This window comes from Solea solea, chromosome 16, assembly GCF_958295425.1.
Source record: "Solea solea chromosome 16, fSolSol10.1, whole genome shotgun sequence".
In the NCBI taxonomy this organism is placed as follows: domain Eukaryota; kingdom Metazoa; phylum Chordata; class Actinopteri; order Pleuronectiformes; family Soleidae; genus Solea; species Solea solea.
The window spans coordinates 4,059,593-4,085,695 of record NC_081149.1 but is presented as its reverse complement, the minus strand read 5'-3'; the positions used below and the strand labels follow the sequence as shown (position 1 = coordinate 4,085,695).

Genomic DNA, 26,103 nt, shown 5'->3' with positions numbered 1-26,103 from the left:
TTTTACTGGACGGCACCTGGTCGAACGTTTCTCCACCATCCATCTGAGCATGTGTTTTCAAGAGGGTGAAGGAGATCAGAGAAGGCCGGGCTGCCACCTTATGAGCATCGTGACAGTTTTATAGCGTCAAGGTGTGGAAGTGAGACAGGAAGGAGGTACAGAAGACAGAACACAACCCAAAGAAAACACAAAAACCATCATTAGAGGGACAAATAAAAGAGGACAGGGTGACGGGGTCGGAGTGTTTGGGGCAACAATAGAGATGCTATCTGCTGAGCATTGCCAGCCGTCTTTGAGCTGACATGAACACTGACGGGAAAAGAATGAGAAGAACGAGGATGAGGACGAAAAGGGGAAACTGAGGAATGAGCTGAAACCTGTAAGAAAAGGAATTCTGAGAGGAGAGTGGAAGTAAATAAAGAGACAGACTCAAGCGGAAAAGAGACTTGTGCATAACTTTGAACTAAAAGAGAGATGAATGATGGAGGAGGAGGGTGAAACTGAGATGGAAAAAGAGGAGGACTGAGCAGACAGAAAAACAAGGAAGAGGGAGCTGAGGCACCAGTAAGTGGTGGATGAAGTGGAGAGATAACAGTGACAGATTTACAAACATGCAATTTATTATTTGAGAGTCAGAGATATCCAGAGGGAGCAGAGGGAGCAGAGGGATGGAGGCGAGGAGACGGCAGACAGGAGGCCGGGGTTACTGAAGGGCAGCTGGGAGTGGACAGAGAGTCAGGAAATGTTAGCCTGTGTGAACCGAGCAGAGTCTGCCACTGATTTGACTTCTTGCATCAAAGTTTTGCATCACGTGCATCTGAGCAATATCATAGCCAATGATTTCTGAGAATATACTATGTCAACTAGTGATATCAGCACTGGTGAGGAATATTCATAGTATTTGTTAGGGATGTGCGATACCAGGTGATACCAAAGCTAGTATCCCGATACCAATACCGATACTTTTAGATGTCCTACTTGTGTATATGAAAATGATGACTTTTACAATCAAAACTTGTGAATGTGATTATGAAAAATGCATTTTATACCTCTGTATAAGAATTAAACAAGCTGCCAAATATCAGACTTTGTTTTCGCTTTAATCAGAGCAGTTAAAGACAATCTGTGCTAATCAACAAGTCAACTGAAAATATGTGCAAATCACATTTAAAAAAATCCTCTCAAAAAAAGAGAAATAAAATAAAATATTGTGTTTTAATGCAAAATTTACAAAAACATTCAGGTATTTTATGTAAATGTATCTTATCTACGTCTATATGCCTGTGATGGTGGGCACTGTGATGTATTTTTTTAACTATACCTGGATATTGCCTGCCTCTCTGTAGAGCTTCCAAGACAGAGGTCTGCCTCAGGTGTGAGGGCTTTTCCCTGCACTCACTCCCTCTCTCTCCCTCTCCTCTAATCTCCTCCGCTGTAAGTCCTTGCGCTCTTTGCTATGGTTCACCTTTAGGTGTTTTGTGAGATTTGTGGTATTACCACAAAACCTGAGACATTTTGAGCACAAATCACAGGTAGCTTCATTCGAGCTTACTGCTGTGAAATGTGTCCAGACGATGCTCCTCTTTCTCTCTGCCATCCTGTGCTTCTTTCCTTCTCTGCTGTCTCTGGCTGTCTCTGACTGACTGATAGACAACTGCTGGCGTGTGTGCATACGACACGGATATCAGTGCGCAAGCTGCCGAGCGTGGAGATGGAAAAGTTGTTCCATATCCGACACAAATATTGACCACAGGTTTCACTTTTTTTTTTATATGATATGCCATGATATGCAAACTTTGCATTTGACTATTTTTGTGAAATGCTGCCACACTGCTGATGTCTTTGACATGGATGTTAGAGGACGACTGACTGTAACACAAAATTAAATAAAACCACAGCACGTTCTTTAATCTATGTGTTCATGGTCAACAACAACATTAGCTGTACGTGAAGTCGGGTTATTGCATGGACACCTCGGTGAGTTTTGACGCAGAGAAAAACAAAAGTGCCCAGCCATGGCAAAACCAGCAACAAGTGGGCCGAGGGACATTTTGAGTTATTTACAGACTCTGAAAGTGTGATTTCTAAGCTTTCCATCAATGTCTAACACAATCTGAAAATCTTTGAAGAAGACGTGGCCATTTGATTGTAGGCGCTCCTCAAACTGCTTAAGGGAGAATTTTAGCCTCAAAGATTTACACCTTCTGGGAGCCAAGAGACAGAATCATCACATTTACATAGCCCAACCCCCTCCTGGTCCAGCTGTCAGTGAAACCACACCTCTCTGTATGTGAAGCTGGAGCACAGATACTATTTTGGGAGCTACACTGCTACACACAACAATACATATACAATACATAAAAAAATGGACATAAAACCTCTTAACTTTTGAAATGAAATGTGAAAATATGAAAATATGAAAATAGGAAGGGGGGTGTGGATTATTTTGTTATCATTTCTTGTCCTTACACTAGTGTAGTCATACTTCCATCATCTGTTGTTGTTTCTTTTCTTGTTGAAATAACAGTTTGCAGTGAAAATACAGTTTCATCGCTGCATAGTCCATTTTAGTCAGGAGGCTACTTTTAGTTATAATATTACATTTTTAGATTTTATATCCTGGCCATGCATTTATTAATCGTTCCATTTGTCTGTTTCAAAAATATCAGAGATCAGCATCGAAGATAGATAAACATTTCTATCTGCTCTGTGTTGGTGTGGACCTCTGACCAGATGCTCAAGTTACAGCTTATAATACGATCACCTGATCAAACACAAGTTTCCATGTGCATAACATTTGCATTTTAAAACAATACTGAGCTAAAGCTAATAACAATGTAGCCACATACTGTTCTGAAACGCACAGTGGATTATTAAAAGACAGCGTCCAGCATGAAATAAACATTTTTAATCCCTGTATGTGACTTTGAATGAACACTAACGTAACGTAGATTAACAACGTTAAAGAAAACTCACCCCATAAGATCGAAGGTTAATAAATAGTATTCTTTTCTTTTTCATTGCTGGCATCATGTCGTCGTCTCAGAACTACTGTTTCTGTTCACCTCCAGGTGTCCAGTTATTCTCAGGTCCTGTCACTCTTGTTCGGGGCTAAATAATCACCCGTTTGCGTGTGAACTCCGGAGAAAGTGCGCTAGCTTCAATGCTAATGCGTTAGCTTCAGAAGTACAGCCAAAGATTTGCGCTGTAACAGCCACGATTTAGTTCTTCTGTGTGTTTTTCTTTGTCCATCTTCAAAAACAGTGAAAACACACACACAGTAACAGTGAGGAGCAGCAGCTGTATATTAAGTAGCCATGTGTTTCCTCAGTGAGGAGCAGCTGATTGGCCGAAAAAAAGAAAAAAACAAAAGCAGTGGACGGATTCATGGTTTTAAGACCCACAATACTGTGATTTGAAGAAACTTCAACTTGCATAATTTTGGAGGAAAAAACCCAAACAAAAATCCCTCGTTTTGTAAAAAAAAAGTCAGTTTTCTTTGTTTACTCAGTTTGAGCTGGGCTGATTTGATGGTTTTGTGAGGCAGGTCAGAGGTCACTGCGCAGTTATATTCTCGTTAGCTGTACTCGGAGTCACTTACGTATTTCCGCTCATGTAGTTGTTATGGGAGGAGCAGAGACGCATTGGAGACCACCTCCCAAAGTGGTGTGGAGATATCCACTGTCAGTCTGATCACAAAAACATCATTTGAATGCCAGGTGTGATTGATAACCCTGGCAGCTATTATTACTACTATTGTTTATTTTTGACCACTAGCTTTTAGCAATTTTTGTTTCACTTAAATGCGACAATTCTAAACTACTTTGAATAAACAGCATACTAGGATAGAAAGATCAAAGCATAACACACACACACACACACACCACACATTGTTTTACGGCCTGCCATCAGGGTGTATTGTCCAAACAGCAGGTTGTGTTTTGGATGGCTTGCTTGCTAGCTTGAGGGAGACAAATGAACACACACACACACACACATGCATCCATGCACACACACAGCATTTCATCACTGCCTGCAGGATGGGAGCTACAACTGGCATCTGCTATGTCCATGTGTGTGTGTGTGTGTGTAAATGTCTCTAAGTAATTCAATTTTCTCCTCTCCATAAACTTGTCTGTCTCTGTCTCTCAGTGTCTCTTTCTTGCCAGAACACTGGATCTGTTTGGTTTAAAGGCTTTTCCTTGACCGGTCACATTTCCTGAAACGATCACAAAGCTTTATTTTCATCATCAGATTAAAGAGGAAATCCTACGTATGCTCATCAGTACTTATGCTAATCAGTATTCTTATTTGTCCGTAGTTCATTCCACATGATAGACTCGTCCTTTGATCTTAAAATGAATAGATAATTGTTTAATGCAACCAAATGGGAACAACTCACAGAAAAGGCCAAGAACTCTGTTTCCCTTAGGTTTGATAGGTTAGCTTGATTTTAAACATATGAATGTGACTGTCTTTGCACTGCAGGTCACAGAGATCTAGATTTATAAAATATATAATAAAGTTTAAAGTAACGTGCATGCATGCTTCCTCTCCTTGTTCTAGTTGTACATGTATATGTATATATATACACACGTATATATGAATTACTGGGTGAGCAAACCAGGTTCTGCACAAAGTCATCACCGAGTATTTGTTTATACATATATATGTGTATGTATATATATGTACATTTATATATATATACATATATATATATACACATATATATTTAAAAATGAAATGTTCCAGATCACTGGTTGGCTGTGGCATACCTCAAGGATTTATCTTAGGTCCATTTGAACTGTCATTAGATATGCTGATGACCCCCGCTTATATCTCAAGAACAAAACCTCTGCTTAGATGACATCAAACACTGATTGTGAACAAAACTGAAATGACTTTAATTTGGTCCTCAGGCATCTTGGTGTTTTCTTTGACTCACACGCAGATCAAAAGGTCGTGGACATTGTGAGCTGGGAATCATGGCCAAATAAAAATGTTTTATACATGTTTATACAGAAGAAACAATTATTCATGCCTTCACCTCGTCTCCTGTCATTTGTGATGAATCACAGACAAATAAGAACATTTTTAACATGAAAAGTAACTGGAACAAATAAAATGATGCTGCCACTGTAGTTTAAATGAGCGTGTTAACCAAACTAAGTTTGAGTGGCTGTTTTATTTTCTCAGCGTACCTTTCCAGAGCTAAGGCTTTAGAATTTCCTGAGCACACGATTAATGTTGATGGGCAAAATCCCATTAGTTTTGTGAGGAGTATTTCAGCACATATCCATATACACAGTACAATATGAGCCCTGACAGCCCGCTTGTGGTCTCTGTAATGGAGATGCACGTGACCACATGAAGTAAGAATAAAGGAACATACTTAGTGAGATCTATTAATATCTCTCTCTTTACTCGCCGTACTCTTGGAGTTCTCTGTCATCACTCTGCCTCCCTCCCTCTCTCATGTCTTGATGGAGCGCCTCTTAGCCAGTCAGGCCAAACCATGATTGATGTCGCCATTAATTAAGTCGGATATTCCTCTATTTCAGAAAAGCCCGTCTCCCTGCACAGTCAGCCTAATGACAATTATAATTTGTTCATTAATAGATGCCGCTCTTCCTCCACTCTCATGGGTTAGACATGGAGGGAATAAAAAGAAAAATCACCTGACTACAAAATGAAAGGTTAGGGAAATGATGGGAGGGCTTTTCTACCGAGGAAAACGCTCAGGCAGGTTCGAAGTGAGGCAACTTTGTTATGTCACCACTAATTTTCCCCCGTTCATACATTAGTGCTTTGGAAATGTATCACTTATCATTATATTCATGCTGAGGAGCGACGGTGGGTAATGAGTCCTGGAAGCCACAAATATTTAACTTGCTTGTTGGTTTATTAGACGAGAATTTGAATACGTTAAATGCTTGGCACAAAAAAAACACATCGTTAGATAATCACAGATGTAAATAAATGTACTCAGCTGATGGACTAACTTTGAGTTGTTTTTGCATGTTAAAACATGTGTGTGTATGTGTGTTCTCGTATGGGCGTCTTTGTGAGGACCAAAAAAGTTGAGGGTTAAGACTTGGTTTTAGGGTTAGACCTGGGTTTAGATTAGGAGGTTAGGATTATGTCTATGAGCTGTGCAAATGCATGTGTTGCATATATACACCTAAAGTGACTTTAGTATAAATGAATCATCTGCATCTGTACCAGAATCTTCACAGTTGTAACCTGAAACTCTCTCTGAAAATAAGTTTATTATTATTGTTATTATTATTATTATTATTATTAATAATATTACAACAATTATTTCTTGGTATGACATTTTAAAGGCGCAACGTGCCAAACTGACCGCCAGCATGTCTGACTAAAACATTTTTTGAATAGGAATATAGATTATAATCAATGGACCAATGAGCTTTTAGAAAACTTACTGTGAGTTTGCAGTGTTTGAGATTAAGTTGTGCGACAGAGTGGAATCGCGTTCATAGTCGATGCAAAGATGCATCACACGTGCATATTTTACTGACGTCCCAATGTCATGATGCTGTTTCAGGAAAGAGGACGACATTGTAGTTGAGATATGTGGTCACTCAGATGGTTCCACTTTTATTATTACAGACATTTAAAAAACTGTGAAACTCACAGATGATATGCTGTAAATCTACAGGCTTGTAGGAATAAGTATCAGTCAGTGGTGCTGGAGTATAAACTGTCAATGTACATTATTTTCCATTTCAGGCTTGGAAAGGAGATACCAGTCATTATTATCCATATTTCTTAGCGTACGACACTTCTGCTTCTGCTCACAGTCAGAGGAACTTCAGCCATGGCTGATGGTGAAAAGAAATTGCTTCTCCACCGTTATTCTCTTCCAGCGGAAACAGGCAGGCTTCCGGAAATTGCACTGAAAGGATTGTTACACATGATGGAGCCATGTGTGACGAATCACTTCTCTTTGGGTGTGAATACACAGTTAGAGTTAACAGGTTGTGACATCATCATCACACAGAGAAAGAAAATGTCACTTTCTGCTCAAGACATCACACTCTGCTATGTGTTCACAGCGGTAATATTAGTGTGCAGACATCCTGAAACCCTGAACGATGCATATTGAAAGAAAGAAAGAAAGAAAGAAAGAGAGAGAGAGAGAAGTTTCTGGGTCAGTGGCCGGCTCGCTCTTGTTTTTTCGCTCAGACTCTGTGTCACAGTGTGCCACGCCACTGCACCACTGTGCTCTGCTGGAGAGCTGGTTAATAGGTTAACATGGTATGTATTATGTGTCTTTGAAGTTCCTGACTGTGTAAGACCAAGGGAAGTGCAGTGTGCTGCATAGACAACGCTTGTGGAATCTGTTCTTTTCATTGTATTCATTTGTAGCAGGAGTAGGGTTTTAATATTCTGAGAGGCCCAGATAGAGTCCAGAACATCAGAATGTTTAATGAGATATACACACACATATATATATATATATATATATATGTATATATATATATATGTAGTGTCACTGAGACTTGCTCACTTTGTCTCAGTGAGCGAGTGAGGCTGGTTGTATGACATCTGTGTGTCACTTGATATGAATTGATGGATGCTATGAGAGTTAGCTCATGTGATACTCACAAAGGTACACACAAATGAGCCAGTGACCACAGTTGTGTGATTAACGCTACTTGGAAAAATCACTTAGTGTTCGGTGTGCGTTCACCAGCATCATAGCAGCATCATTTCAATAACACATGGCAAATTAATAACGCCTGATACAAAAAAGTAATGAGTCCCAGTGCAGTCGATGCCAGAGTCCAAGTCCAAGTCATCAGGGCTACAGTCTGATGTCTGAGTCATTACAGAGATGAACTCAACTACTTCAACACTACAACCAGAGTGTTCACTCACACTGCACAGGACGCAACTACGACGGAGCTTATCATTCACACGCTAATTTAAGTATGGTGGCTGTGAAGTTCAGATGAAGTAAAAAATAAAATAAAGTCCCCATTTAATTATTTATTCAACATTTAACTGTGGAAAGAAACTGTTTAACTTTTCTACTCAAAAGTACAATTTAAACTGATGTTTTTGCTATTTTATTTTTTGCGGGGATTTTTTGTTATGTTTGTTCTATTGTTTAATCCATGTAATACATATGTATATATATACATATATATATATATATATATATACATATATGTATATGTATATATATATATATATATATGTATATATATACATATGTATATATATATATATACATATGTATATATATATATATACATATATATATATATATACATATATGTATATGTATATGTATATGTATATGTATATACATATACATATATATATGAATTGCATTTATTTAAATTTAATTTTAATTTAAAAACCAATACATTTAGATAAAATAGAGCTGAAACTGTTTTTAATTGGATATTATCTCCACTTTAAAACTGTAGGTGTAGTTATAATGTGCTTTTAATACATGGATACATATATATGTATATATATATATATATATATATATATATACATATATTTATATATATATATATATATATATATATAGGTTATGTTTTCTGATCTAAATGTTTTGATGCGTTTTTGCTAATAATAAGACTAATAAAAGTCAGACATTCACATTTATTGTAATTTGAAATTTCCATGAAAAAAAAAACCCAACGGAAACATTTTATTACTTAAAATTCCAAGCGTGGCTTTAATTAATAAGGCAGATCTTTGCTTCCAACCTTGCAGCCTGCGTGGTTTATAACCGGTGTTCCTCGAGTTCTCATCGTTCTCCAAATGGCCCATCAGTCCTTTTTATCTGTGTATAATAGTAAAGACAACAGAGTCGTAGAGAGAAAAAGCAGCCGACACAGCTGAGCTGCTCTCACTCTTTCATGTTGGTTGTAAATTCATCCTGCAGCAGCAGCAGCAGCAGCAGCAGCAGCAGCAGCAGCAGCAGCAGCAGCAGCAGCAGCAGCACGGTGGAAAGCTCTCTTTCTCTATTTTATTCAGTTACTTAACAGTAGTTACATTTGTGCTTATATTTTTTCCATGTAAAACATAAATTCATCATGAAATAATCATGAATAAAACTTTATTTGACTTTAAATTACTTATTAGAAATGTTGTACTTATATTATTTTTTAATTTTATTATATTATTATATATAAAATTATAATTAATACTAATATATATATATATATATATATACACATATATTTCTTTTAACTTATGATGGATTATTATCATTATTGATAAAATTCAAGTATAGAACTTTACGTATATACACACACAAACATGTATGCATATATATATATATATATATATATACATATACAGGTACTGGAATAGTTTTTATTTGAATGTATTTTGTGAATGTTTTTTGTTATTTTTTTGTTTTTTGTTATTTTTCCACACTAGTCGACAGCAGTAGTAGCAGTAGTTGTACCCTTCACCACACTTACAGTATGTTAGCAAATAAACATTATATTAGAGTAAATGATGATTTGTAAGTGGTAGCTCACATTTCACTGACTTTCAAAAGACTTGAAACACTTGATGCATGTTCACACAACAGTACATTTCATTTATTTCAAATACAAATAAATTACAATGACCTAAAATAAAAGTAACAACATCACAATATAGATAATAATGCACCTGGAATGTTTTTTGTTTTGAATTATTCAGCCTACACAAACATTCACTTACAACAGAAACTGTTGTGGTCATTTGTTGCATATATTATGAATGAACTAGCTCATTAATGTGAGGAAAAGATAATGGTTTAGGTTAAAATAATACACTCTTATAGATAAGGTTATAGGACCTGTGTTGTCATGGTTACAGTGGTAAACTTGTGATTAAGGTTAATGGTCACGGGTAAAAGAAACACCACAGAGTGCAAAGGAATCAAACAGCTTCCCCCGTGTGTTGTGGACCCATCCGTCCTCCTCAGCCCTAATTCAGACTTTTGTCACTTGGTGCTATATCACTGAACTTCCTCTTTTGCCCTCACCATAATTACTGTGGGCGCTCCAGGTCCCCTAACAATAAAACATAATTTTGGGTTGTAATAAGCTGCTTGCTCAGACGACCTGTGGGCTCATTTTTTTTTCCTTTACAGCTGCACAGTGTTTTCACAGAAATGAATCAGAATTCTTTTTTTTTTTTTACAATATGCTTTAATGAGCTATTTCTTTTAGTTTTTTAGTTTTATCATACGTGGAGAAGTGAAAGAGATGGATAGAGATACAGTCGCATCAGTGCTATTTAACCTCTTCTCCTCCACATGATGCCTGACGTCGCTCAGTTCACCTGGGGAAGAGGCTCCTTCACTGCAGCAGATACAGTATGTCCATACGTCTGCAGCAGATACAGTATGTCCAGACGTCCAGCGCTCACTCACAGTCACAAAGCCTGCACCACCGTGGGGAAAATCATCCCCTACATGAGGTTAAGAAACGGAGAGTGAGGTGGAAGGGAAAGGTAACACTATCCTGGGCTGTGCTGTAAACCAGTGTGTGCCGAGGAGTGAACAGTAAAATGGCACATTGCCCCGTGCAATTAAAGCACAAAGCATTCTGGGTTCAGCCTCACGTGAAGTGTATTATTGATTTTTTCCCCCGATATAAGTAGCACATTTACAGTTAGTAAAAGTGTAAGTGTTAGTATAAGTAACAGCAGTGAGAATATACTGTACCTGGATGATGTGATCATCAGTATTTGTCTATTGAAATATTCAGGTATCACGCACATTTGCTGCTATCAATACCTATATGTATATATATATATATATATATACATGTATATATATATATATACATGTATATATATATTTATATATATAAATATGTATACATGCAACATAATATCCAGTTAAAACACTGAATATACTGCATGTGCAAATGTGCAAGGATGTAGATTACGTACTATATGTAATATATAATATATATACATCAGGAATCCTATATAGTAATAAAGAAGATAACGAAAGAGGAAAAAGAGTGGAAGGCCCACACACACACACACACACACACACACTGCTCTCAGCTTCCTCACTGGCCACTTGGAGGCGCTCTGACATCACACATCTCCACCGAATCCACTGCCATCCATCTCCCACCCCCCTCTATCCCTCTATCCCTCCCTCCTGCTCTTTTTCCTCCCACTCCTTCCTTACATACTTGCCCCCCCCATCAATCTCTCTATGGTTAAGGTCCAACTCTCAGTCAGCCAATCAAACGCAGTCGTGCAGGGAACCCCCTGCAGTCCGTTTTCCTCCCACACCCACGGCCCACAGACGATAGCTCCACATCTGTGCGTGTGTTTGTGTGTTTGTGTGTTGCAGTGTTTCAGCATGTAGGTTTAACGTGAGAGGAAAGACTGTGGCGACACACAGACACACACATTTGTGTAAATGAAACCGCAACTGAACACACAGTAAAGAAGTAACTGGCAGCAGCACGAGCCACTTTAATATCTGTGTCTGAATCTTCTTCTTCTTCTTCTACTGCTCTAAAACGCTTCATCTTCTTCTTCATCCCATCGCTGACACTGTGCACACACGTAAACTCCCTCAGTCAGGTCTGATAGTATTGCGTGACAGAGCCTGTTTTTTAATGAAAAGGCAAAACAATAACAAGAAGAAGAAGAAAGAAACAGAAATCACCCAAACTTACAATTCCTAATAATAAGAATCTTGTCTTCCTTCAGGAGTCCAGTCCTCCAGCAGTGTTTGAGAACCCTGAACCCTCTCTTCACCACAGACCTTTGACCTTTTAGGTGACACTGTAGCAATATTTCAAACACTGTTCAAAAACCCGTCACTTCATATTTACCCGGCGCTCTGTGCCGTACATGGCCGCCTCTACCAGCCTCTACCTAAGAATGTGTTACTACTCTACACTCAGTTAATAATAAAGTGTCAGAAAACACTTTATTATTAACTGAGTGTAGAGTAGTAACACATTCTTATCAGTTGGCTACGTGTTAGAATAACACATGACAGTGTGTGGCGTTCAGGAAAACCACACCAGAGCTAAAGTCACCTCTCTGAAGAATACTGAGAAAAAAACAAGTCTTAAAGCATCTACTACTACACTTACAGTGTGAAAAGTACTTCTTTTATTAAATACACTTCAGTCTCAAAGTTATGACAAAACCAAACATGAAGCATAAATGTCTATAAAGCCTTGATTTAAGAAAACAACACACACTTTCTTCTCTTCTATACTTCAGTGCAGACATTTCTGTATATGTATGCATCAGATTTAACATGAGGGATGATGTGATGATGTCACATGATCATGGGTTTGCCTTTGAAATGTAGCCACAGTAACACCAACTTCAAACTAGCTTCCACACATAGTTATTAGACTGAATCATATGGACGTTTGCTCCTATTTTAAAGTTACACATGAAATGATCATAACTGAAACAAACACAACCATGAACTAGTTTGTTATCTATGAAGCACATTCATGATGTCTATGATTGTCTATCTGTCTATCTGTCTGTCTGTCTGTCTGTCTGTCTGTCTGTCTGCCTGCCTGTGATACAGCATCAGAGAACTGACTGCTCTTCCTCTGGTAGTTACTCAGTGTAAACACCTTCTCTTATCATTTCTTAGTGAGAGATAAAAAGTGGAACACTTGACATGTCAACTTAACCCCCGACAGCAGTGAAAAATGGCCCCAAACACACCCAGGTCTCTGTTACTGTAACTAACAGGTGTGTTCTAGCAACCACTACTTCTGGAGGATATTTGGCATGAGCAGCATGAAGCCACACGTGACACACTCTATCTTTGTGTTGTGGCTAATCACATTTATGTCTAACGGCCAACGTTCACATCCTCAAACGTCTACTTCTGATCATGATCCGTGCAAAAACCACATCTGATCTGAATGCTGCCTCTGCTTTCTGTGCTGAAACGTTCAATTTATCCATCGTCAACATCTCATGGAAACATGACACACACAGAGAGCTGACCTGTTACTAGTATGTTTCTTATAGTGTGAATCCATGTAACAACAGTATTAATGTGTGTGTGTGTGTGTGTGTGTGAACCTTTGACTTCTGACCCTGTTAATTGTCCCATGTGCACCCTCACACACACACACACACACACACACACACACACAGCAGACAGAGAGCGTGTGTGAGAAGGATGGAGACAGTGGCGTCCTTCTGTCTATCACTCTTTATCACTCCCTCTCTCTCATTCTGTATCACACACACTTTGTCTTACTCTTAAATGTATGTACATGTATATATATATATATATATATATATATATATATATATATATACATACAGTATATATATATACATGTACTGTCCCTCCTCTGTTGGTGTGTCAGAGTCAGATGCACTAAGCGTTCCCTCTGACGTTACCTGTACATTTGTGTGTCCCTGTGTGTTAGTGTTGGCCCTGTGATGTAGACTTGAACACACAGTCATTCACGTCGCTCTCACATCATAACTGCGGGGACCTGAGGGACGCGCACACACATCCTCCCTAATGCATGACAACAGGGGAATTTAACCCTTCAATACAGTTTCATTCACTGAAGTTCAAGCTTATACTTTTTTAAATACGTTTTCGTGCACATATTTAAGAATGTTATTTCCTTACAGTATTTTTCTTATCTTATCTGATTTGAGATCAGATCACAGCGGCTTCATGTAGGATGAAGGTACAGCTGAAGCCTGTAGCTCAGTGGATTACATGGAAGAAGTTGATTTACTTACATTTGTCTTTTTAGAGTCCGAACACCAACGTGTCTGCTCTGATTATTCTTTGTTTTTCATATCATCGTCATCTTCATCATCGTTTTCTTTCACTCTCTCTTTGCCTGCATGTTTGAGGGTGCTGCACACCATCTGACCCAGCTTTCAGGGAATCTGATGCATTTTGCAGAAATCATGATTCAAAACACATTTTCATATTTCGTGTGCCCACTAGCCACCCTCACCTTCCTTTGAACTCTATGTGAGTTACCATGGCAACCATGGTAGTGGTCAAATGTATGTTTGCAGGGATAGTTTAGGTTTAGTTATTGCATGTGCATTTAGATTACACACAAGAAAACTAATCCACTATAAGTAAACAAGATATGCCTAAATGACAAAACAATACACACCTGCCTCTTGTCTTGGTCACGATACCCTCTGGTCTTGGTATTGTCTTGGTCTCGGTGTAGGCGGTCTTGACTACAAGTCTAGTGCACAGCATCCTTAATTACTTCAGACCATCTGCTGGGATTCTAGGCTGAACATTTTCACTGGAACACGTTACCATTCGAGGTTGCCTACACATTTCAGTGGACATCTAAATTAAGTGACAGGCAGATAGTAGATAGTAACACCACACAGCACGAAATTGATTCTCGATTTCTCTGACCAATCAGTGGTCGGCAGTCTGGCGACGTCACGCATAGAACATACTCAGCCCGCTAGAAACCTCGCCAGAGCGTGCCGTGCCGAGGCGAGGCGAGGCGAGCCGGTGGAAACACCAGCATACACAGCACTACAGATGCATGACACTATCCCAATTCTGAGGTCTAAAATATTTCTATGCAGTTGACTCAACACATTGGTTTCAGACAAGCTTGTATATCCATGACCTCATTGTTGTCTCAGTCAACACCAGCAAGAAGACGTGTTGTGCTTCATGTCGTGTGTGTTGTGTTGTTGTGATGCAGATTTTTGTATGATATCAACATGACTTTGGGGATAATGGACGTCCATTATCCCCAAAGTCATGTTGATATCATACAAAAAGGACACGGAAGATCAATGTACTCTCATTTACATTCAGTAGATGTGGTGCCAGATATCATCTTTAATGTTTTGGACATGGAATATTATTATTTTTTGTTGTATAAATCACTGAAACATCATCCAGGTAGAAGCGTATTGATCAAAAACCCTTCATACAATATCAGTATCAGTATCTGCACTTTGAGACGTTGCCTGAATTAGACTTTCGACTGTACTTAATCCAAGGAATTAAAAACATCAGCCTCTCAAAATACAACACAGATATTCTCACACACCTGTAATTAAGAATATTCCTCAATCTCTGATCATGACTTCCTGCACACTTCAAAACAGCAAATCATAAGCACCGTTAGACCTCAGTCAAACTGCATGCTGCGGGATTATTGGCTCACTGATGCTCGAGAGGTGATGATACTTGATATCAAATGACACAAAGCACATTAAACGATAAGGAACTTGGACCGTGTGTGTGTCAAGTGTGTCTGCAGCTGATATAACAATAACAACATACTGTACAGGGTCGAAACCAGACCGTGCTAATTTAAGCCAAAAAGAACTTGATCTTTATTTCAGCTTTAAATAAATGTATGTAAACTATACAGTAGCCAAAGCACATTTAGCTATGGAAAGAGACACACGCTGAGAGAGGGAACCAGGTACAAAGAGTGACGTGAGGGAGACAGACAAGTGGACAGACAGGCTTTCATGAGGTTACTAAGTGTTTGAGTTCAATACTGACCCAATACACTGCTACCAGGCTGGCGTCACCAGCACTCTGTGTGTGTGTGTGTGTGTCTGGCGTCACTCAGACAAGCCACTTGTCCAAAACACTGTGTGCATTGTTGTGTGTGTGTGATTGATCCAGGCGGAGCCGTGGAGGTAGAGACGCAGAGTTGTTGCATTTTCAGCCAAACTGCAAAATCAATGCAAAGTGGATTTGAATGAAAGGAGTACACGCTGCGTGAGTGTGTCTGTGAGACCCAGCTGGTAACCCACGGCGACAGAGCGCTCTCGGCCATTACAGCTCCAGCGTCTTTGCGGCGACCATTAACGATAATGTTGTTGTTGCCGTGGCTACAAATACACATGTTCCACTCCATTTGCATTGGGAGAGAGAGAGAGACAGGGAGAGTTATGGGGGAGTAGCAAGTATTAGATGAGATCAGGAGAAAGGAGAGAAAGATGGAAAGAGGGAGAGAAAGATATTTATTTGGACTCTCTTTTGTGTCGTCTCATTTCTGCCCGTTCCATCTGTTTATTTGCTTTAATCCCTGCAAGATTCATTTCACTGCTGCACAATCCAGCAGGAAGAAGGGGAGACTTTCAGCACGACGCAGTTAAAGTTACGGCCAGTCCAGTAATCACTCGTAGGCTGAACAACATTACTGCTCATATTGATGCACTCATGCACTTTGCTGATATTTTCATTGAGCATGGTCAGGTGTGTCAGCGTGAGACGGAAAAGTTCAAAAGTGATGTGGTGTTGGTCAATATTTCACTCAATACTGGACCATCCTGCATATGATGGCGACACTTTACAAGGTCGGGGGTTTCTTGTAACCTGGGAATGTTGTTCTCATTTACAGTGCATGTCAAACAGGATGAAGCGTTTTAAATGCAGATGTGATCTGATGCTGGCGGAGCGAGACTGGGGTCAGTGACACCATCTTAAAGCTGCAGTAAGCAGGATCTTAAAATAAAAGAAGCTGATCATTGAGCCCTCTCTCCTGAGCTCATCCCACTAGATCAGGGGTCAGTAATAGGCGAACCGTGGTCCGGGTCCGGACCCAGACTCTATCCAGTCCGGGCCCAGAGCCAGGACCAGCATGTCGTTGAGTTTTAATCAGTTTTTGGAAGATTACATTTTGACCGGCAGCTCTTTTCTGACAGTGTTTCTCCCGTGTTTATGCGCTACTCACATCAGAGACAGACATCCTGTCTGTCTCTGATTGGCGAGTAAGTCGGCCAATCACAGGCAGAGTAAGGCGGACCTTCATCGCGTAGAGGCACAGAAAACAACAGGCACTCTCGACAGCGCCAGTGACAGGGAGAGAGAATTACGAAGGATCGCAAAGACAAGAGAGAGAGAGAGAGAAAAGCAGCGAAGCGGCAGTGAACCATGGCACCGAAAACTGGGCTTTTAATCCGGAATGGACCGAGGCGTTGACGTTCATCCTTCCCTTAGGAAGCTCCAAACCGCTGATTCTCATCTGCTCTGAGACGGTGGCAGTGGTTAAAAGTGTGAATGTGAAACGCTACGAAACCAAGCGTAAACACACATGTGATCAAAGTTACCAGCTAAATTCAACTGTGAGGCTCCAAAAAAAATGAATATTGTTTAAATGAATTCCATTTTCGTCATTTGAGCTCTTGACTTCACACAGTGCAGATATCGATACAATGACAATGTTACGTCAATATATATAAATGAATTGTATTACTACATTATAATGCATCTTAAACATGATGATGCTGCGGACCCGTGCATCATGTCTGTCCTTAAATCGTCCCTGCACTGATGGACATGGATGTTGTAGCGACATTACTGGAAGGATGATAGCTGTGGCTCAATCTGAGGGATGGGTCCTCACGAGTGTGCAGACAGAAATCAGACAGTCCCTTTCTTCTGCTGCTAATAAAATCCAGCAGTCTGAACACCGAGAGGTTAAAGGCCGCCCTCCACAGTTCAGAGTCCTGAATCATAGTACTTCTCGTCCCTCGAACCCTGACTGCTGGTTTAAACCCTAATAAACCAAAACATGTGAAAAACAAGATACTGCGTATTTAAACATATCTGATATAAATTAAAAAAAATAATTTTCAACATAGTTGAAGAACTAATAGTAGTCAAGACTCTTGTACATTCGCCAACACACTTTCCTTCCTTCAACGCACTTCAGGAGCTATGACACCATAACTCCTCCCACAACAGGAGGAGTTATGCTAAACATGGCTCTGCTGCATCATCGAGCCATATTTGAAGACAGCCTTAAAAATGCATTAGCTTTACATGCACTTTAGGTTTTTATAATGTGAAATGTTTCATATCATAATGTGATAAATGACCATATTAATATTATCTCTCTTTGCCCAATTCCAGCAGAATGTGACCCATGTCTTAATTAAATCATGAGGCTGAGCCATGGTCTCGATGATCAGTTCTTCACACACTGTTTCCTCAATTATACATGAGACTCTCTTAGCCGAACAATAAGTTCTCACATAACTGTGAAATGTCTCGTATTTATCGTTTCTTGTTATAAAGTCATACGGTTGTATGTCAGAATAATATGATATAATTATTTCATATTTTTCTGGTCTGGCAAGAATATGCTGCTGGAACGAGTGAATGAAAAATGGATTTATTACAGATGGAAGAGAAGTTTTTGGTGCATGGACATGACGAGTAAAATAAGACTGTGTATTAAAGTCGACTGCGAAGTCCTGGTGGTTATCGGTGAAAGGAATACATGACAGCAGTGCACAAGCGCCAAGCTCCAAAGAGATGACATATTAAAAAAAGACAGCAGTTGAGTGATTGGCTGATAAGACAGGTCACGTGACTCAGTCCCTATGATCCACTGTGTTGGCAGCCTGAGAGCAGCAAGAGTGAATGGGATTAGTTTGGACCGATATATCGCAAAACTTAAAGACAGAGTGAACATGTTACATGTAAAAAGCATTGTGACGCCAGATCATGACACCAACAGTGTCTGTCATGACATTATTAAACACATACACTACTTTAATATGGACTTGTTGCCCCTTTTGCTTCCGCTCTTCGTGGAAGACTTTCCACAAGATTCCACAAGCATTTCTATGTGAATATGTGTCCATGTGCTCAGTGGGGCTGCGGTCAGGGCTCCGTCCCGGCCAGTCGAATTCTTCCACACTGAACTCGTCAAACCATGTCTTTTATAGACCTTTACTTTTTGCTTTGTACACTGGGACACAGTCAAGTTGGAAAAGAAAAGGACCTTCCTCAAACTGTTGCCATAAATCTGGAAAATTGGAAGCATTTTCCAAAATGTCTCGGTATACTGAAGCGGTAAGATTTCCCTTCATTGGAGACACCAGGCCTAGAGCCCAAAGCCTGACTTCAATACTTCAAACCACCTGAATTCAATACTTAACAGGTGAAGGCAAATACTTATTCTCCTTATAATGCCCCAGCATGCTTGTGATGAGTTTGGAAACAGCCGAAGAGGACATTATTCTGCACCTACAGTCCAGTATCCTAGTGAGAACCAGTGAGGGTTAGGACCAGAACACAGACTCAGAGCTGAGCAACAAACAGATTTATTTGGTGGGAAAGATTGGCAGGAAGGGGTAAGGAGATGACATGGCAGTAGAGGGGTCCAGAGACTGTAGAAGAAGAAGAAGAAGAAGAAGAAGAAGAAGAAGAAGAAGAAGAAGAAGAAGAAGAAGAAGAAGAAGAAACACTGAGAACACTTCAGAGGTCGGCCTGACGTCGTTCACCACAAAGAAACTGTAACAATCTGGCAGCGAGGGACTTGAAAGCTGGAGTATTTAAGCAGAGCCTTGATGAGATGTGACAAACAAGGACGGGAAAACACAGCTTCAACTTCCTGATTAACTTCCTTAACTTCCTCACTGGGATCATAATAGAGATTCTCCTCCGTTGTCTCTTTAGATCTGTTAGCGTATGTTCTCTGATCCCAGGACACAATCATGTTGCCTGATGTGTTTAGTACAAACATCTATAGAGGTGAACAGTGTAGTATCCTGCCAGGGGACGTTACCTTGGTTGTGTGATGTCAGTTACAGCAGCTCTAAAGGAGTTGATAAGACCAGCTTTAGAAAAGCTAACGGCACCACTGACACCTCAGGAACAGACAGCTAATGACTGAGAGTCTGCAGGATGACGCTCAGATTACCGGCCACGTTGTTTAAATCCAGTTGAAATCAGATTAATGACAGATCAGATATGACGGTTCACGTTCATAACTAAAAGTCTGAAACTGCACACACACACACACACACACACACCTTTCTGCATGAGTCATCTACAGCAACAGAAAACTTCAGACCACTCGATGTTAAAGTGGAAGATATGCAAGACACAAAGAGATAAGATGCACTTTTATTGATCACCTGTAGGAGAACTTTACAAACAGAAGCTGCAGGTCGATGCAGACGATAGGGCTGGCTCAGGGAAGCATGAACCTTTTCTACTTATGCTGCTGCAGTATCCTGTAGACCGAGACGCTGGGGGAACTCCTGTGGAGCCACACTCAGGGTATGAACATCACATTATAACGTGACACTTGTTCTTTCTCTCCTCTAAATTGTGCTTTCTCTCTCACGCTCTCTCTCTCGTGACCCCTGGGCTGCAGGATCAAGTTATTAATATTCGTCATTATTATGCTATGATTAACACTGACCTCAGTATAACTATTTGCAACAATTACAAATGACATTGTAATACTATGAAAATATCACAACCAATCAAGCGTAATGCAGCTGATGTAGACACATGTATTTGCTCCTGGTCTCTCCCTCTGTCTCTACCTCACCTTCCTCTTTCCTTTTCTCTCATCCCTTTATTCCATTGTTTCCCATTTTTCCTTTCACCCCAACCGGCCATGGCAGATGAGTTATTTGAATGTTTCTGTGTTTTCTCGGTAATCAAAAAAAAAGAAAAAAAGAAGCTGGTCCAGTGTTTACTCACTCTGTTGGACAGTCGCTCCTCTTCCTCCAACAACAGTTTTCTCTGCTTCTTTGTCGCCGGCGTCATTTTAGTCTTCTTACGAACGATAGGTGATGAGTTGATGGTGTAGAAAGAAACCCCTCTGACACAGGACTCGTACTGAACAGACATCAGACCAAGCTCTGCAGCAGCTCAGGAGAATGTTCCTGTGGAATATCTGAACAATTCTGGCCCCCGTGAGCTGGACCACACTTTTTAAAGGTTATCTAACATCCTAGTGCTTGCTCTTGTGTGAACAGTTGGGTTTCTAATGTATGTTGTGATTTGGCGATACAAATACAATTAGGTTTAGGAAAAACAGCCTCATGGATTCTGATGGGACACAGACACACTCAGTATCTGATCACACTGAAATCTGACTCTGAGAATGATAGCGGACATTATCATTAGCATGCATCACTGGCCTCACTACGTCGCCCTGTTATGACTTCAGTCCCCCCCAGGGCGTGCACCCCCCACTTTGGGAACCGCTGCACTACAGTTTCATTTTGCCCTCAGTTGACATTGATATAGAATAATTAGTAAATAATTCCAGACATATTGTTACCCCGGCTTTAAAAGTGAGCGGCTCACTCCGTCGACCAACACAAATAAAAAATGTCAATGAATTATGTATATGCAATTAAAGTGGAATAGAGTTACTACACTCTAATGCTATAAATTATGTTTGATACCTTTTTACAACATCTATATAAAGAGACCGCCATGTTGTTTATTATAATGAGAAAGGAATGTCTTGTGGGCTAAAGCCTCACCGTGTTTAGAGGTGTAATTATCTCCTCTGTTTCCACAACAGGAACTTTACAAGGATCCCAGAGATGCTTTCTTGGAATTTAATTTGCATTTAAACCAAGAGTATTGGAATCCAATTTAAGAAAATAGAATAAAACCACTGTGCTCCCAAATAACATAAGTTACTTCAAGTGACAAAACCCTAATCTTCTGCCTTAAAGCTGGAGGAGAAAACTTTTTAGCATAAACTTGTAATCATGATGTTAAAACTGATTGCACAGGCTTAAATTATAATCCAAGCCTTGCATTTACTCGTTTCCTCTTGGCTGCTGGGAGGCCGTAAAGACAAATGGCAACTCTGTTTACAGGCTGCTACCTTTGGTCCTGTTTCTTCATTTAAAACCTGAATGTGAATCTGCTGGTGGCTTGATCTTAATCTCTAAACAGCCGTCCACAAATTAACCCAGCACCAAACTGTAGTCACACAGTCAGAGACAAGTGTGGTTTACACTTATCAGGACGTACAGGCTGCTATTGAATCATGCTTTTTAAAATTGCCTTAACTTCCATAGTACCATACTGTACCATTGTACTCTGGTAACCCACGGGAAGGGTGTCAGAGAATGGAACGGTGGGGGCCGGTTATTTTGGTGCTATTACCAATGAAAACGCAGACCAGTATGTGCTGTGCTGTTCTGTACCAAATCGAGCCGTTCCACTCTGAAACAAGGCTGTTATCTCAGTTTAGCACTGAAGGATAACATTTGTCCCACACGGACAAGGACTTGGGCCCAATTGCACGACTCTGGAGACAAAGTGAAAAATAAACTTATTTTCAACAAAAGTGCAACAAAAAAAAAAACACTCCTCTCTTTCGAGGGAAAAACTATTAAAAAAAACCAAGGCTTGACAGACCATAATATTCAAGAGGTAACAGGGAACAGGTGGAAACAATCAGGGCGGGGCAGACAACACAAGGGGGAGGAGCAAGTTACCTGAGAGAAATTTCAAAATAAAACAGGAACCACAAGACAACAACTAAACAGCACCAGCTTTCTTGGTCATGACAACGTCGATATGACTGCACAGATTTAAAGCTTCATCTGAAAGGAAAATAAGTTTTCTTAAAGCTATCTGGGAAAAAGTTGATTGTTCAATTTCATCCTCAACATCTTGTGATAGAGGCTCTCTCTCTCTATCAAACAAACAAACCTTCTGTCAATGAATTCTCCTAATCAATTCTTCTAAATCTACACACTGGACCTTTAACACGACACAGAGCAGCCGTGGATTCATGGAGGAGGCGAGGTTGTTGCTCAGAGAGACAGATGCTGATTAGGAGGGTAAGAGAATGTGTAAGTAAGGTGAAGGAAGGTTCCTTAGTCTCGCCTCGGAACAAATGTCTGTATCTAACACACAAGTTAACTTTCAAATTCATTCACACAAAACACAAATAGTGTTAAAGCACCGCATTGGCTCCAGAGAATGTACAGAGGGGTGATAACACTTGGTGTAATGCCCCTTTAAAAGGCAATAATGACCACTATAATCACCTTCCACAATTCTGTCTTGTTAAAAAAATCTGCTCTCTGTTTGTTTTGGCTTTTCTGTGAAGCTGTAAATGGTGAGCGAGCGAGCGCTCGCTGCTTGTGCTACATTTAAAAAGCAGTAATGTTGACAATAATTACCTTCCTGCCTCTGTATGTGCCTCCACACAGCCACAAGCCTCATTAATTACCTCTTCTGACGATGTGTTCATTCGATTTGGAAGATAAAAAAGGACATATGTGAAGTTTTTAGTGGCATTTAAAGAGCAGTAACACCAACAATAATCACGTCTCCACATCTTTGTCTTAATAAAATCACAAAGGACTCTGTTTTGAAGATGTTAGCGAGCTGTAAAAAGACGTTGTGTGTGCATTTAGAGAGCACACACAGGAACTCCCAGGCTTTACCCAGCGTTACGTTAGATATCGTATCTAACATTTGCCATGTCATCTATGACAAGGCTGAGAAACCGTCACATTGAGATTTAGGATTTATCCTTGTTTGAAGTCAAAATCTCGTATTGACAAGGACAAGTGTGTAGGATTTAGTAGAATCTAGGGGTAGGGGTGTATAATGCAACCAGCTAAAGATTCCTTTGTTCATTATCTACTACTTCATCCTTCATGTGAGGTCACAGGGCCACAAGAGCCAGTCCCAGGGTGGCAGGGTCCTGGCAGGGTCCAGCCTGAGCAGGTCATCATTCACTCTCACACTCACATCCATGAGCGTCCTTTTAACTAACCCTAACTCTTTGGACTTCAATTCAATTCAATGTTATTTGTATAGCGCCAAATCTCAACATACATTATCTTAAGGCTCTGTACATAACATTATGGAGAGCAGAGAAACCAACAGTTCACACGAGCAAACACTAGGCATCAGTGCAAGTAAATGGGGTCAGAGGAGAGGTGGGGGACATAAAGGACAGAGGAAAGGAAAGAGGGAGATGAGGGAGAGACAGAAGAGAGAGACCAGGAGCAGATACACAACAACTGTATCAAGTCAGTGATGTCATGTTTATAGAACTGTGATGTCATTTATATAAATTATACTGACATCTACTTTTAATTATAGCACAATAATAATGGTGATGATATGTATGATAATAATAATCGTTGCCTCGGAACTGGATCTGGATCCTGCAACCTGCAAGATGAGGACACAGACACACACACACACACACACACACACACACAGAGAGAGAGAGAGGAAAGAAAGACACAGACTAGGGAAAGAATTGGATAAAACCCACAAACACATCATGCAAACTCCATAGAGAAAGACCCTCGGTTACTTTGATGACAAAAACAAAGATAAAACATGACTATGGAGAAGCATCATGTGAAACACAAAATGCTCTTACAGAGGTAAGAAAAACACAACAGTGTGTAATTATCAGCTAATAATGAATTAAAAAAATGACATTTTCAATTTCTGTCCATCGAAACCCCTCAATGATACACATAGTGACAGTGATTGTTATTGTAAGTACTTAACAAGTCCAGGAGGAGTCGGACACTTTGCTGCCAAACTCAATACTCTGAGTCTATCGCTGTGTTCAAGTGGAACCTGAATGCAGCATATTTCCAACAGTACTCAAATGCAACAGACACAGAAAGAGAGTGACATCATGATCACACTCTACTCAACACATTAGTTCTCTACTACATGGCTAAAATGTTGAATATCACAGTCTTAAATAAGTTTGTCCTTTTTACTTGTATTTCTTATTTTTATTCTGTGTGTTTATTCAAACCCACATCAGTTAATGTATAATGTGCTGAGATTCTGTTACCATGTCATGACTGTAATTATAGTGTGCAGCACACAGTACAACAGAGGCCTCCTACACTCTTCTTTGATATCAATCGCAAGTAACCTGCGTAACGCAGGTAACGCAGGTAACACTGGTAACGCTGGTAACACAGGTAACGCATGTAACACAGGTAATGCAGGTAACACAGGTAACGCAGAGAGGAACCAGGAGGTCAGGGACAGAAGGCTGAGGCGAGTCACAGTAACAGTAAATCCATACAGAAAAGAAACAGCTAAGAAGATGCTGAGGGCAGCAGGAGTCTTTATACTGGTTTGATTGGAGATGCAGAGCAGCTGATGAGGTGGGCGTGGCTGCAGGCTGGTGGGCGTGGCTGCAGGCTGGGTCAGGTGGAGGCATGAGTAACCACTTGCTCTAACCAAATGAATGTCTTGCCAAATAGCTGCGTTACAAGCATGAAGTTAAATGAAACAACAACAAAGGCACACTCATGATTCCAGTTTTTTGGACAGTGTCTCAAATTCAGAATACTTTTATTAATCATTATCACCAAACTACCTCTCATGTTTACATTACAGGAAGATAAAGACGGTAAGAGTGTTGCACATCACATAACTGCTCAGTAATCAACAGTGAACAAAACACTTTAAGCAAGATTATACCAAACAAAGAAGAGAATAAACCACAGTGATTGTGTTTGTACTGTTTGTAGTAACATTGAAAGCAGAGTCGCTCTAAATGTCGAAAATTAAACTCGGTAAGAACATGTAATGCCACGCCCACGTGTGACCTCGTCGTGACTTTTAACTCTGGTCACAACCTTAAATTCACCCCTGCACGACGACTGAGGTGGAGGCTGCGCGGAGGGGAGGGTAGACTTCCCCACCACTAAGGTCACAGCGAGGTCACACCATGTTGTCATGGCGATGACTGCTGTAGGAGACAGGAAGTAAACAAATGGGTCTGATCAGAAAGAAAGAAAGAAAGAAAGAGAGAGAGAAAGAAATAATCTTAATGGTGTCAATTAGAACCAATATGACTATATTCAGATGTAAATCCTGTTCCTGGAGTGGTTTCTGTGCTGGTTTCTCTCACTCTTTGAACTCTTGACCTCCTCTCATCTTCTCGCCCTCACTTCCAGGGTCAGACACGGGTCAGGCTTTATGTGACGTGTGGGTGTGTGTGTGTGTGTGTGTGTGTCTAAGTGTGTATGTGAGTGCATTGAGCCTTAAAGGACGTTACTTTATATTTAATTACTCTATAAGCATGGGATCTAAAAGCTTCATTACAACTGCAAATAAAAGCTTTCCGTGTAATGACTGCACAGCACAATCAGCAGCAATCCAAGACAAACCACCAAAAACTGCTGCACTGCGTCACTTTTGGTGGTTGTTGTCGTTGTTATTCTACCTCTGTTGTAAGCTGCATCCTTAATCTGAAAATAGGCTTTCACTAAAGGGAGCGCTTGTGTGTATACAGCTGTAGTGCAGGGGTGGGTGGGGAACAATAAGATTCACCT

At 40.1% G+C, this 26,103-nt stretch overlaps 1 protein-coding gene across 1 annotated transcript in view; it reads right to left on the bottom strand.

Annotated features, from left to right (window-relative positions):
• cbx1a (chromobox homolog 1a (HP1 beta homolog Drosophila)) overlaps positions 1-20,641 on the bottom strand; it is a 71,439-nt gene extending 50,798 nt beyond the window's left edge. Inside the window, exon 1 of the mRNA XM_058653188.1 lies at positions 20,492-20,641. Coding sequence (XP_058509171.1) covers positions 20,492-20,641 — 150 coding nt within the window. The remainder of the gene's footprint in view (positions 1-20,491) is intronic.
• Positions 20,642-26,103: the final 5,462 nt, after the last annotated feature.